Below are 14007 nucleotides of genomic sequence, written 5' to 3' on the forward strand. Positions count from 1 at the left end.
ATTGATATTCTTATATACTTTAATGAAAATATGGATAACCAAAGCAGATATGAGTTACTTGTGTGTGTTTGTGTATGGCTGTCATTCAGTGATTTATCTAATTTTTGTTATTTTATTGTATTTTCAAGTTCATTATTTTAATTTTTAACCTTACTCTCATTTTATTTTATAACCACGTGTGGTGGTACTCCTGGACGTGACTCAGTTCTGTAAATAAGGTTCATGTTGCTTTAGTACTTGCAATACTATTTATTTTCACTTAAACTTATTAATATTTATAGTTAGTTCTCATATTTAAATTGTTTATTTTAAGGTATCAAAGAATGGGCTTTACCAGAGGATTTAGTCTTGGCGAAGAGGCAGGTTGGAAAGAAGGATATACTTTAGGATTGCAAAGAGGCGCACAGATTGCTTCTGAAGTATACATTTTATTTTTATACTTACAATTTATTTTTTCTCTTAACATGCAATTTAAAAATGTATTAGATTATCAGTCTTTTTCCTTCTTTTTTTACACAGCTAAAAACAGTGTAATAGCCATGTAAAAAAAAAGTTTGATTATGCAGATAAAGGCAATAATACCATAATAATAATAAAATAAGACAATTAATACAATAAAAAGACAGTAATGAAGAGGCATCCAGTCCTCTTCTTTTGATGGTATTAAACAGCATTCAATACCATCAAAACAGTGTTCATTTATTACTTTAGCTCTAGTACAGACCTGTTCATTTTAACATGGAAACATGGCTGATCTCATTTTTACATTTTGAAAAATTATGGAGACAACTACCATGTTATAGAGTAAAACTTTAGTTTAATATAAAACAAAATCAACACTCAACGTTTCGACCTTCATATCTGGAGCATACAGAATATATACAGAAAAACAAGCTGCACTACAATCTACATGGTTAGCTAAAGTTACTGACCAACTGTTGGCCTGACCTCTGGTGGAGGAGGGAAAAAAAAAACATTTACTACATCAAAGCTAGAGTCCTATTATTATCTATTAATAATAGATAATTATTATATAATTATCTATTAGCACCCCCTCTCCCTCCCCTGAGTTCCGGGCTGGTAGGCAAAAAAAATGTGACATAAAAACGTTTCAAATTCTGGCTTATCTTTTTATATATGTATATATATAGAGAGAAAGTCATCATCATGTATCAAGGATTTAGGCCTAGCATGGCCTGTTCCGGCCTTAGAAGTCATTGTTTAAGAGGACATCCTGGTTTTCTTTTTCCTAATGGCTTATACTTTAAGTCTTGTTTTGGTAATCTCTCTGTTTTCATTTTTTGAACGTGTTCCATCCATTTATGTTTATATTTTTTAATTTTTTCTATTACTGGTTCTTGGTTTAATTCTTTCATAATTTCTTCGTTTCTTTTGTGATCAAATTGGGTATACTTTGCAGTTTTTCTCATAAACTTCATTTCTGCTGTTATTAGTCTTTGTTTGTCTTTTTGTTTTATTGTCCAGATATCGCTTCCATACATTAAGACTGGTAGGGCTAATGTATTGTATACTTTTAGTCTGGTTTGTTTTTGAACTAGGTTTGGTTTAAATATAGAGTTAATTACACCTGTTATTTTTAAATATTTTGCAATTTTTACATTTATATCTTTTTTCATTTTCATATGTGATCATACATCCTAGGTAATTAAATGAATTCATCTATATATATATATATATATATATTAAAAAAAAACAAACGTGATTATACATATAAATTTCAACCAATTGGTGTGGAATAGTTTCCTAAAGTATACTAGATACTAAGTAGGCTGAATATGTGCCATCCAAATTCTTGGAATTTTTAAGCCACCATTATTGTTGAAATTAGGGTGGCTAATCAGAATTTCACAGGCTTTTTTGCAGGTATTTTTCCAATCAATTTGGAAAAATACCTGCTCTTTTTTTGGTGAAGCCAATATAACAATTTTGGCTTCACCAAAATTGTTATATTTAATGTGTCTTTTGTTCTTTTTTACGTATTGGGATTGTACGTCCAGTTTTGCCGATGTAAGGTAAGTTAGAGGTGCAGTAGATGTAATAAACTCCAGGATGTGCCAATGGGAGGAGAGGAGTTGAATACATTTTATAATTTTATAGGTGGTTTAAAAGTGGCATTGAGATTATAATGGTGTAGGATTCTATTGATTTTTTCTGATAACCCTTTAATTTATGGAATAGCTATGGTGTTACTGTAATCTATATTCTTTTACTGCAATCTATATTCTTAAAGGTTTTGTAACCTAATAGATAATAATAGGATTCTAGCTTTGATGTAGTAAATGTTTTCCTCCACCAGAGGTCAGGCCAATAATTGTAGTAACGGTTGGTCAGTAACTTTAGCTAACCATGTAGATTGTAGTGCAGCTTGTTTCTCTGTATATATTGTGTATGCTCCAAATGATGACCTTGATATGAAGGTCGAAACGTCAAATGTTGATGACGGTAACTTTAGCTAACCATGTAGATTGTAGTGCAGCTTGTTTCTCTGTATATATTGTGTATGCTCCAAATGATGACCTTGATACGAAGGTCGAAACGTCAAATGTTGATTTTGGTTTATATTAAACTAAAGTTTTACTCTAACATGGTAGTTGTCTCCATAATTTTTCAAAGTGTATTCTGATCACTGTGTAAGCATGAAAGAAAGGATGGTTCATCTCAGACTACTAAGCATTTTGCTTTTATCTTTTGTTATATGTTTTGCTTGAGCCCTGAATATATGAGATTTTGTTTCATATGTTTTTTATACATATTTGACAAATTGTTATATATATAATATAAAATTTGACTGTATAAGACAAAATTTCATCTACTGGTGTACTATATGACCCTTTCAGAAGTTTTTAGTTCTCTATTGTATCACCCCTCTTTCTCCTGTTGCTGGTGTCTGCAGTCTACAATAAAATAATAGACTGAATATGCTTTATTAAACTTATTTTTTGTTTTTTCAAGTCTAGTGTTTATATGTGTGTATTTATATTTCTCCTTACTATGTCCATCCCATTCACAAATGGTTGGTCCCATATTTTAATGTACTAGATGAGCTAAGGATTGAAAATGAAAAACATTTTTCATCACCTAGTGATGAAAAATCTTCAAATGCAGATACTATCACTCAAAGGAAATAAATAGAAAACTTGTATAACAGACCACAACACTTTATTATCATCATTATTATTACAGGGAGTTTCAGACTCGTCATGAGAGGATGCATATCACCCATACCAGCAGCTGTCATACCTTTTCTTGAATTTGTTATTACATTAGAGAAAATATTTGATGCGATTTGAATGTGGTCATAACAACTCTAAAATAGGATGATATGTTGGAATGCCCGAATCTGTGGTACAGAATATTTTAAAACATGCAAGGGAAATAAAAGCAAAAATAAAGTTGCGTCAGCTTTTTGTGATTTGCAAACATCTACAAGGAAAGACTTGTTGCAATAATAGAAATAGCATGTCTTTTAACTGTATGGATTGGGAATTGCAATCAAAAACATGTTCCACTTAGCAGAGCAGCCATTCAGACAAAAGCTTTAAATTTGTTTATGAGAGTGAAAGAAAAAAAATAAAGTAGAAGAAACATTTAATACAGGTGTCAGTTTGAATGGTTTATTAAACTTATTTTTGTTTTTCAAGTCTAGTGTTTGTATGTGTGTATTTTTATCTCTCCCTCCCTCCTTCCCATGTCCATTCCATTCACAAATGGTTGGTCCCATATTTTAATGCAGTAGATGAGCTAATAAGGATTGAAAACAAAAACATTTTTACCTATAATCCTAAAATCACTGGTAAGGTGACACTATTGTAAATGAGGATGCAGCATTTAAATGTCCTGATGTTTAAAAAAAATATTCGAAGATGTTAGATATGCTAATCAACAAATATTTAAGGAGGATGAAACTAGTTTATTTTGGAAAAGGATGCTTTCCAGACTTACATTTCTAAGAAAGAAGAAACAGTTTGGTCTATGCTATTAAAATATTTCGAAGGACAAATATATTTTCATCGGTGTAAGCTTACCCTTCGGGAATAATATTTAGAAATTTTTTATTTTTTGCTCTATAACAACTCTTTATTAACAATAAATTTAAATTAATAAGTATATTCTTTTTATCCTTTACTGTAATATTTGATTAATAAATAACTTATGTTTAAACTTTTTCATTGCATATTTCCATCAAGCTTGAATCAATTACCATATTTTACATATAATTATTAGTTAGAATAGTGTGAATTCAAATAATGCGACCACTTCATGTGATTCATTATCTGCACTAATCGAGACCTGTCTGTATATTCTTGTGATTACATGTCTGATAAACATCAGATTAGAGTATCTCAAGTAATCTTTTGCTTTTTTATTGGCCTGTTCTTTAATACTCTGCAGTCATTGGCAGCCTTGATGATTGCATCCTTAAAATGAATTTACTTTTCTTCTGTGTATTTCTTTCCACTCTTTCTCCAGTTTTAATGTTTTCATCAGTCTTCTGTTTATAGATTTTATAGTTTTCCTATATTTTAAGGGTATGTGTATTTCAGTTGGGCCTTTTCCTTGACTCTGACAAATTTAAAGCTCTTTTAAATTTCAGGTTGCATTTTAATAAAATGAAATTGTGGCCACTGTCTGCATCAGTTCCAGGGCAACTTTTGCATGATTTTACTTGATTTTTAAATCTAATTTTGTCTTAATATAATCTAATAACCTTCCAATCTCCCACTGACATTTTCCAAGTGTATCTTCTTTTTTGGTACCTCAAACCAGATTTTGGGATTTTCAGATTAAATTGGTGGCCAAACTCTATTAATTTATCTCTTCTTTCATTTTGGCATCCAAATCCGTATTTTCCCACCTCTTTACAATATTTTCCTTTTCCAATGATGGCATTTCAGTTACAATAAGATTGTCACTTTTGGTAAGTATTATCAAATTCTCAATATTTGCATATACTCTTTCAGCTTCATTGTAGTAGGTGTGTAGGCTTGTACATTATTGTGTTGACTATTCTTCTTCCCATTCCTGATTGAGGGCTGTTTTGACTCCATTTTATTGTCATGTCACCTGAATAAATGATTCTGTAATCACCAATTCAAAAGTCTTCAGTTCTGCTCTATCTTATCTCACTAATTTCAGGAATGACTGTTTTTAATCTCTCCATTTCTTTATTTAAATTTTCTAACTTTCCAATTTGTAGGAGGATGCTCCTGTTCCATATCCCAATGAACATAAGGATTTCACTGGTTTACAATCTGGGAAGCCTTGTTTCTTCCTCCAGTGTACACAAGTATTTAGCCATTGTGCATTTTATTATCTCTTATAACTTCCATCCATTCTGCTACCTTACTAGGGGAAAATAGAACAGTAACCTTCTGCGGAGGTGTTGTGCTTGCTGTTTCTCGTTCTTCATGATTGTTCTCCTACTACAGTATCCTTCACACTGTTGTCACTTGCAGATAATCTTCTTCTCATCAGGATGAATGTTGTTGCTGCCTCATTATCCAGCTGGGTATTGGGACAGCTTAATTTAGTGTTACATCTTGACATGTTGCATCCTCTTCTTTAGAAATATATGTGGCCTTTTATAGAGTTAACCATGGCACTGGATATCTCACTTCCTGTTGGCAGATGCCAATAAAAAGACAAGCTGTGAAAATAAGCAGAATCTGAAAAACATAACTGTGTTCTCAATGGAAAATCTATAGAACAAGTAAAATACTTAGCTATTTTACTTTTAGTGAAGATGGAAAATTGAATTTGGAAATAGATAATAAATAATCCTAGTATAATAGAGCCAGTTGAATAAATTTATATGGGATAATAGAGAAATTAGCCAAAATAATAAACTAGCAGTATACAAGATGCATTCAAACCAATTTTAACTTATGGAACTAAGGGTTTGGTTAGAAATAAAACAATTCATTGAAAACTAGACACCATGGATATGAGAGTATAAGAAAAAAAGTTATGGGAGAAAATATATGCCATCACTGGGAAAATCATATTATAAATAATAAAAAAGAATGTGGCATTGCTAGCCAAGAATGTGTGAGCAGAGCTAATTTCAGGTAGGGCAGTCACTTAAACTTAATAAGAAAAATTAAAAAATTGGATGGAGTTGGATAGCAGGTTAGTGCATTGGATTGGAAGTTGCTGTCTGATAGGTATCAGCAAATTGTGTGTGTGTGTGTGTGTGTGTGTGTGTGTGTGTGTGTGTGTGTGTGTGTGTGTGTGTGTGTGTGTGTGTGTTTTGGGGGGGGGGGAGTGATATCCCAAAAGAGGAAAATCACAATGGTATGATCCAGGGATCTGTTTTGGGACCATTGTTATTTAATTTGTATATAAATGACATTGGAAAGGGCTTAAATAGTGATATACAATTGTTTGCAGATGATGCAAAGTTGGAAAATAATGAGAAGTAGAGCATATTGTAGCTTTGCAAAAGGACCTAAATAAACCGTCTGAATGGGCAAATGTGTGAGAATGTCAGTTTAGCGTAGCCAAGTATCAGGTTTTAAAATTTGGAAAGCAAAGATGGGATGCAGTGTATAGGATTGGTGGAAATATTTTAGAGGAGATGGAGGAGATGAAAGATCTGGGGAGGAATGGTAGATAGGGACTTGAAATTTCATGGATATTTTGTTAAAACTGTGAGGAACACAGCAGGTTATAGGAATGATGTGGAACACTAACATGTAGAATTAAGGATATTATGATTCCATTATAGCAGGCTTTGATCAGATTTGAGATGGTTCAGAGACGATTGACTAAGTCAGTTTCTGGTCTCTGAAATATGAGGACAGATGATTTGCAACTTCTCATGGTGCCCCCTATCCACCTGGATACTGAACTAATGAGAATGGGTTGGAAATTTGGAACTTGTGACCAAGTTGCATTGTGTTTATTGGCTTAAACCAGAAAACAAAATGATAAGTATTGATGAAATGTTCTGCTGGCTGGGACATCACCTGGTTAAACAAAGTCCGTGCTTCTGTTTTTGGTCAGGGAACTAGAGCAAGCAGTAAGAAAAAGTCAGCTACTAAAATAAACTCAATATCAGCAAAATTGAAGCTGGGCACCAGCAGCATAAGAAGTATCAACAGAAAAGAAGTGGAACTAACAGAAGAATTAAAGAAACACCACATTGCATCCTCAGCTTCCAAAAAACTAGGCTTTCTCTTTCACTCAAGACGTTACTTCACCTCAAAACAGCTGTTAACTTTATAGAAATCACAAATCTGCCCAGCTATCGAATACTGTTCTCACATTTGGAGTGGGACTCTTAAAAGCTCTCTCAAAATGCTTGAACTCAATACAGAGGGGAGCAATTAGACTGATAAATGATCCATCTCTTATCAACTCCCCCCCCCACATAGACGTTTAGTCTCTGCAATTTGTATATTCTATAAATATTTCCATGGAAAATGTTCATCTGAAACAGCATCGATAATTCCCTCACTCTGTACTAAGCCCATTGGAACACATACAGCCGCCACCCCAACATCCTTTCACAGTACACCTTGAAGCTGGTTTCTTTTCCTCCTTCATCCCTACGACCTCTGTCAAGGGCTGTACTGTGGAACACTCTTCCCCCGATGTATTCCCAAGGAATACAATATACAGGCTTTTAAATCGAATGTCAACAAATTTCTCCTTTCTTATCGCACTACACATATACGGTACTAAAGTACTATAGGTTGACCAGCCAACCAACGTCTCGTATATGGGCTCAACATAAAAAAAAAATGTTGACATAATAGCATTACCAAGAAAAAGATGAATAAAATGGGTGAGAGTCTACTAAATAATAACTTTGAGGTGTTATATGGGTCTAAGGGTTATTATTACACCTTCTCTAACAACTGTATTATTATTTTTATTTTTTTTTTACTTAAAGCACCTGTGTAGCTCATTGGAAGTGGCATGTGCCTTCCATTTCACTAGATCACCTCAAGAGAGAGCATTCTAAGTTCAATTCTAGTCGCCAAGTAGAGGAACTTTTACTAAGCTTTTTTTGACTGTTCCCGAGTTAGTCGACCTCTGTCAAGGGCAAGTGGGTGTTTTCTTCTGGAAACTAGGGTTTTTCGTCCTGTAAACTCAAGAAAATCGACTGTAGAACCCATACTATTTTCAGACAGTAAACATAGCGTTAGGAATTAAGGACCATAAGATTGGCATCACCTGTCAGTCGCCTGTCTTCACCGGCATGTATAATTAATGATCTCTGATTGGCTACCAGTGGTGATGAAACTCCCCCCCCCCTCTCAGTCTCCAAAAGTTAGATAGGGCTGAAATGGCCTTGCTTACTCCCTATACAGAAATAAAAGGTGGAAACCCTCTCTGAGAAATGAATTTCAGGCATTTATCTTCTACCTAAAAGTCAGCATGTTTGCTTTGGTCCAAGGTTGAATATGTAACTATGATATATTAGGTGACCATTATATGCCATCCAATAACACCTGACTTATGTGATATTTGATTGACAGGCCAATGAAAATTTTTTTTCAAGCTCAGAGTATGTCATTTCATTTTTTAAAATTTTTTTTTGTCTGTCCATTTAACTTCAATCAGAACTAATTATAAGGTTTAATGGAATAAATACAGCACATATAAATAAAAACACATTTAATAAATCCTATATTTCTTCTCAGTTACTGAAACATCATCAGGAAAACAGTATTAAAATTGCACAAAACAATAAGTGGGAAAAAAAAGACAGCCTAAAGTTCTATGAGGGGTGTGCCCTCTATGGATACTGTTGGCTAGCTTTAACTGCTGTGTGGGAAACCTAAGAATTAAAGTTGACCAACTCTTGGGTAGTTTAATACAACCATATTTATTGAGATTTGGTTGGTTTTTAAATCTGCTACTGATTCTCAAAAAAAATCGTTCAAGGTTGTAATGGTTAAACATGATAGTTTTTTCCCATTTGATTCTATGCAGAGTATCCAAGGCATGGTCAGCTAGACCCAACTAACCATGCTTATGGCAGCAGATGTTTGCAGATCTTTCAGTTTGAAAATAATATGACATGTTGCAAGAACAATGAACTTTGTAAACATCAGAAACACAGAGAAGGAGATAGAATCCGGGAGAGGAGCAGATGAGAGCAGCCAACTTCAGATAAGATTTGAATGCAGTGCAAAGATTGTACTTTTTTTAGTTCTGGCTATTTTTTCCCCCAAGGAGACCTAGATATAAGGAACAATGACAGCATTGTTACTATAGTCAACATGTTGAGATAGATGGGAAGAACAAATAATTTGTTGTCTTTTTTTTTTTTTTGCGCATTAAAATCAAATAAAGGAGAGTTGGGCTGTATGTTCAGCCTAGATAGAACAGAGATTGGATGCTCTGTTAGCAAGGGTTTTGATATCATATTGTTGAGAGGGGAAGGGATGATCGGAAAATTTGTATCTATGTGTCTGTATCCTATGTGGGTGGGTGGGTTTTCTATAAACTGAGAAAGAAAGGGTGGCATTGGGAAAATGCATGATATCTAGGAAAGCTGGTTGTTATATTCCTTTTCTACAGTGAACTGGATTATGGGGTGCTGTCTGTTTTGATGGAGGACGAGGAAGGAATCTAATGTGTCTGAGCCATGTGGCCAAATAGAGAACACAGTGTGAGAATAACAGAACCAAATGGAAGAAAACTATTATGCTTCACCATAACAAATACAAACTTGAAAGACTTTTTTAAGAATCAGTAGCAGATTTAAAAAATCAACCAAATCTCAATAAATATGGTTGTATTAAACTCAACAAGATTTGGGAAACTTTAGTCTCCCACACAACAGTTTAGGTTAGCCAACAGCATAACTAATTTGTTTTTTTTTTGTGATTTAAGTGCTTTCTTTCATATTTATTTTAAATAAGATTTTAAATTCTTAAAAGAAAACTGCACATTTGGGTTTATATATTTATATATATACTTACATGGTGCTTTACAGTTGGGTTTTTACCAGGGATTTGTCCACGCATGGATAACAGTACTAGAAGGAGAAGAAACTGCCAAGCAAAGGTATGTGTGCACTTTGTTAGATAACATTTTTAATGTTGTTTTATATATATATATATATATATAAATATATAATGTTCACCTATGAAAGCTACCTAAATTGTGCTCTTGTTTCCAGAATTTTGGGGTTATTTTGTTCAAAAATCTGCATATAACTTTTGACTTCCCAAAAACTTATCTAGAATAGCCTACTGTTGACCTGAAGCATTACCGATAACATAAACAGCCGATTAACACATTTTATATGGTGTATATATAGTGTGTTCTTACAATAAAGTAAGCTAGAGAAAAGAAAATGTTATTAAAGAAAACCATAAGGAAGTAAAAATACATTTACATACTGTTCTGTATTTATCGATACCATAAGTTTACATCATCTGTTCACAAGATGAATCATAAGTCTGTCAGTACCTACATCAATATTGTCTTATATGATACAAAACACTGTAGATGTATTACTAATACTAGACCAATAATGTAAAGATAATGTGAAAAAGAAATTCATATTTATTTACAGGTATAACGATTCATGCATTGATAATGAAGAAACAGCAATATGATTGCTTTATAGTAGATTAGTGCAATCGATGCAATTTCTTCGTGGTAGCCTAGCCTATACACTAATGAATGAATCATTATAAAAATTTTATTTTCTACTAATTAATTTAACTAATTAACGAAGGTTAATTTTCTGCAGTTATGATTTAACACTGCATTTTTACGTTTGTTTACATTTCAACTGCAAATGGCCATGTACGATCTGTAATTGTTTGTGTGCATAAATTTTGATGAATTTTAACTTTTTATAATAGATTGTGTATACTTTATGGTAGTAAATGATAAAATAGACTAGTATCTACATATTTTATGCATTCATAACATACCTAACGTTTTCTTAATTTTTTTGATATTTCTAAGCTGCACGGTTTGTCTGCGAGTATTTTCAAATTGCCACAAATCTCAAAAAAAAATTTCCAATATATTTATTCATAAAAAACTGCTTATAAGTGGATCCATGTTGTTGAAACCCACATTCTTCATGTGCGTGTACATGCATGAGGTGGTACCTAAAAATAACCTGAATTTTTTTAATTTTTATTAAAGTTTATAATTTCATATTCTAGTCTCCTTCAAAGTATGAAGTATGTGAGTCAGTGCACTTGTCTCAATGTTTTTTTCCACTGCCGGAACTGTTTAGTTGGAATACTGTTTATGGCCTCCAGCAACTTTTCATTCATTTCATCCACATCAACGAATTGCTGCCCTTTCATGGTTTTCTTTATCCATAGGAATAAAAAAAAAAAAAGCCACATGAAGAGTGATTTTGATTTTTGATCCTTTGTGATCAAATGAGGCGCAAATTTAGCAGGCACATTTCATTTGCAAATCTTCTGTTAAAATTTGCTGGCACGAACTCCATGACAAATTCGTCTCTTCAGAAACTTGCTCAGTGGTCTTTCGATGATCTTCATTGATTGCCTGGCAAACCTTTTCGATATTTTCATTATTTCTTCTTGTTGAAGGTTGGCCAGATTGTGATTGGTTTTCCCATATTTGAAATGGGGGAAACCACTCATAGACATGCGTTTTACATAAAGTGTCATCCTTAAAGATTGCAAGCATAAACAATAGTTTCAGCTGCAGTTTTACCCAAAAGAAAATAAAATTTCACACACACACACACACACACACTCACTCTGTTCCTTGTGGTCAGTTATCACAAAATTGCTGAACTTGCTTGTAAGCTTTAGCAAAAAAAAAAAAAAAAGCAGCCAGAAGAGCGAACCACAGGATGATGCCACTTGCCGGACTGGCACAGAAACATGATGCTTAGCAGTATCATCCGTAATTAGAAAAAGCACGTGCGTGCCAAGTTCAGATTTCGGTTATTTTTGGGTACCCTCTCATATGTATAAGTATTAACTTGTCTGTATACATCCTAGCCTTCATTAGTCAAGAAACATTAACTTGAGGGTGAAAAAAAAAAAAAAAAAAAAACATGCAGAACATTCGGAACAATTAGAAATAATTTTTAAAAAATAATGTCGTTCTCTTTTTTATAACTGCATAACAGTTGTCACCTTTGTTAGTCTTTCTGTTTGGTCTACTAGTTTGTTTATTTACACCTGAAGCAATCCTGTGCAATTAGGATGAAATGTCATGTTACTAAGTAAATAATGTTATCAACTTATTCCGGTGTTCTGCCTTATAAACTTGAAATATTCATGAACTGGCAAAGTTTACATATGTTGTTCACCTATGAAAGCTACCTAAATTGTGCTTGTTTCCAGAATTTAATAATTTTAACTTTAGAAACTGTTTACCAAAATGCATTCAGACCTATCTAGAGGTCATTAAAGATACCAAGAAATTATATACTTGGTTTAATCCTTTATCCAAGTGTAAGCAAACAAAGTTTGTGCCTGAAATATAATCAAGACTGGGGCAACTCGTATATAGAAGCTAATGACTTCACATCACTTGCCTTAATATCCCATAATGCAAAGCACATATCTTTATGGGTATGTATCTTTATGGTAATAAAGATACATACCCATAATAAAGATACATACCCACATATCTTTATGGTAATCCATCTCATAATGCTATGCATTATGAGATGGATTACCCCAGACGGGTTTCGACCTTTATTTCAGGCGCAAGCTTTGTTTGCTTACACTTGGAAAGGAATAAACCCGGTATATAATTTCTTGGTATCTTTAATTTATAGTATAACCAAGTGGAAAAATTTCCAACTATTTAGAGGTCAGTTATTAAAATTTAACACAGAGAATATTGTAACATCATTTTGGTACAGTATTTGGTTAAAGCCAATACAGAATGCAGTTAGTTTTTTATAGAACAAATTCCAACTATACAGCAACAGAATTCAAGATCACCACCATCAGTGTAAGATGTAATCAACAGAAAATAAGTGAAAGTAGCAAAGAATTAGAGAAGTACAAAGTTGATATAATTGGTGGCACACAAAAAAAGACAAAAACAGCTGAGTCAGGGAAAGGAAGGAGTAGCTATTCTACATAAACATGAAAATAATCTTGAAAGACAGGCAGTATCAGAGTGATGTGGACAAATATCAAAATGAGAAAATGGACAATGAGACTTACTTGTGATTATGGTTGCACAGAAAGTTCTATTAAGGAAGAAGTGGAGAAATTTTATGAGTCATTAATGAATGCAGCTATCATAAAGAAAAAAACAAAAGATATCTTTGCTGGTAATCTAACCATCAGAGTGGGAGATGAGCACCAGACATACAGAACTATTTTGGGAAAATTTGGAGAAAACATCAAAGCTAATAATCATGGTAAATATCTGCTGGATTTCTGTTCAAGGCATGGACTGGTCATTACTGATACCAGGTTCTATCATAAAGATATGCACAAATTTGAATGGAGAGAAGAACAAGAAATAAAAAAAAGCTAGCAATTGAGGATTTAGCCAACCACCATAAAATAATGCTACATGACAGAATTTCATATTAGCTAGAGTTGCACAGTAAAGAGGGCCATGAGTGTTTTTATCAGGAAACCAGGACCAACAGCAAAAAGTCAGCTACAGGAACAAACCCCAACTCAACATCAGCAGAGTTAAAGATTGATACCATCAGTATAAGAAGCATCAATGGAAAAGAAATAGAACTGCCAGAAGATTTGGATAAGAACTAGATCAACATAATAGGTGTTATCGAAACAAAAAAGACAAAAACAGGCAAGATTCTTCTAAGTAACAAACACAAGATATTATTCAAGCAATAATGATCGTGGTAAAGAAATTGTAGCTATAGTTCAACACTAAATATGAGGAAGATCATCTTGAGTGGCAGGTAGCATCAAGTAGAGTGATGTCTGAAGATATCAGACTTGGAAATTCAACCATGATACTTATTTATTCCCACAGAAGGTTCTACTAAGGAACAGGTGGAGAATTTTTTCTGAGTCATTA

At 33.2% G+C, this 14007-nt stretch overlaps 1 protein-coding gene across 1 annotated transcript in view; it reads left to right on the plus strand.

Moving 5' to 3' along the window:
• Nucleotides 1-317: 317 nt before the first annotated feature.
• LOC150104942 (protein LTO1 homolog) overlaps nt 318-14007 on the plus strand; it is a 73545-nt gene continuing 59855 nt past the window's right edge. The window contains exons 1-2 of the mRNA XM_090395434.1: nt 318-419; nt 9974-10044. Coding sequence (XP_090251560.1) covers nt 324-419; nt 9974-10044 — 167 coding nt within the window. The 5' untranslated portion in view covers nt 318-323. The remainder of the gene's footprint in view (nt 420-9973; nt 10045-14007) is intronic.

This window comes from Typopeltis vanoorti, chromosome 7 (assembly GCF_054136105.1).
Source record: "Typopeltis vanoorti isolate ZY-2024b chromosome 7, IOZ_Tvanoo_1.0, whole genome shotgun sequence".
NCBI lineage: Eukaryota > Metazoa > Arthropoda > Arachnida > Uropygi > Thelyphonidae > Typopeltis > Typopeltis vanoorti.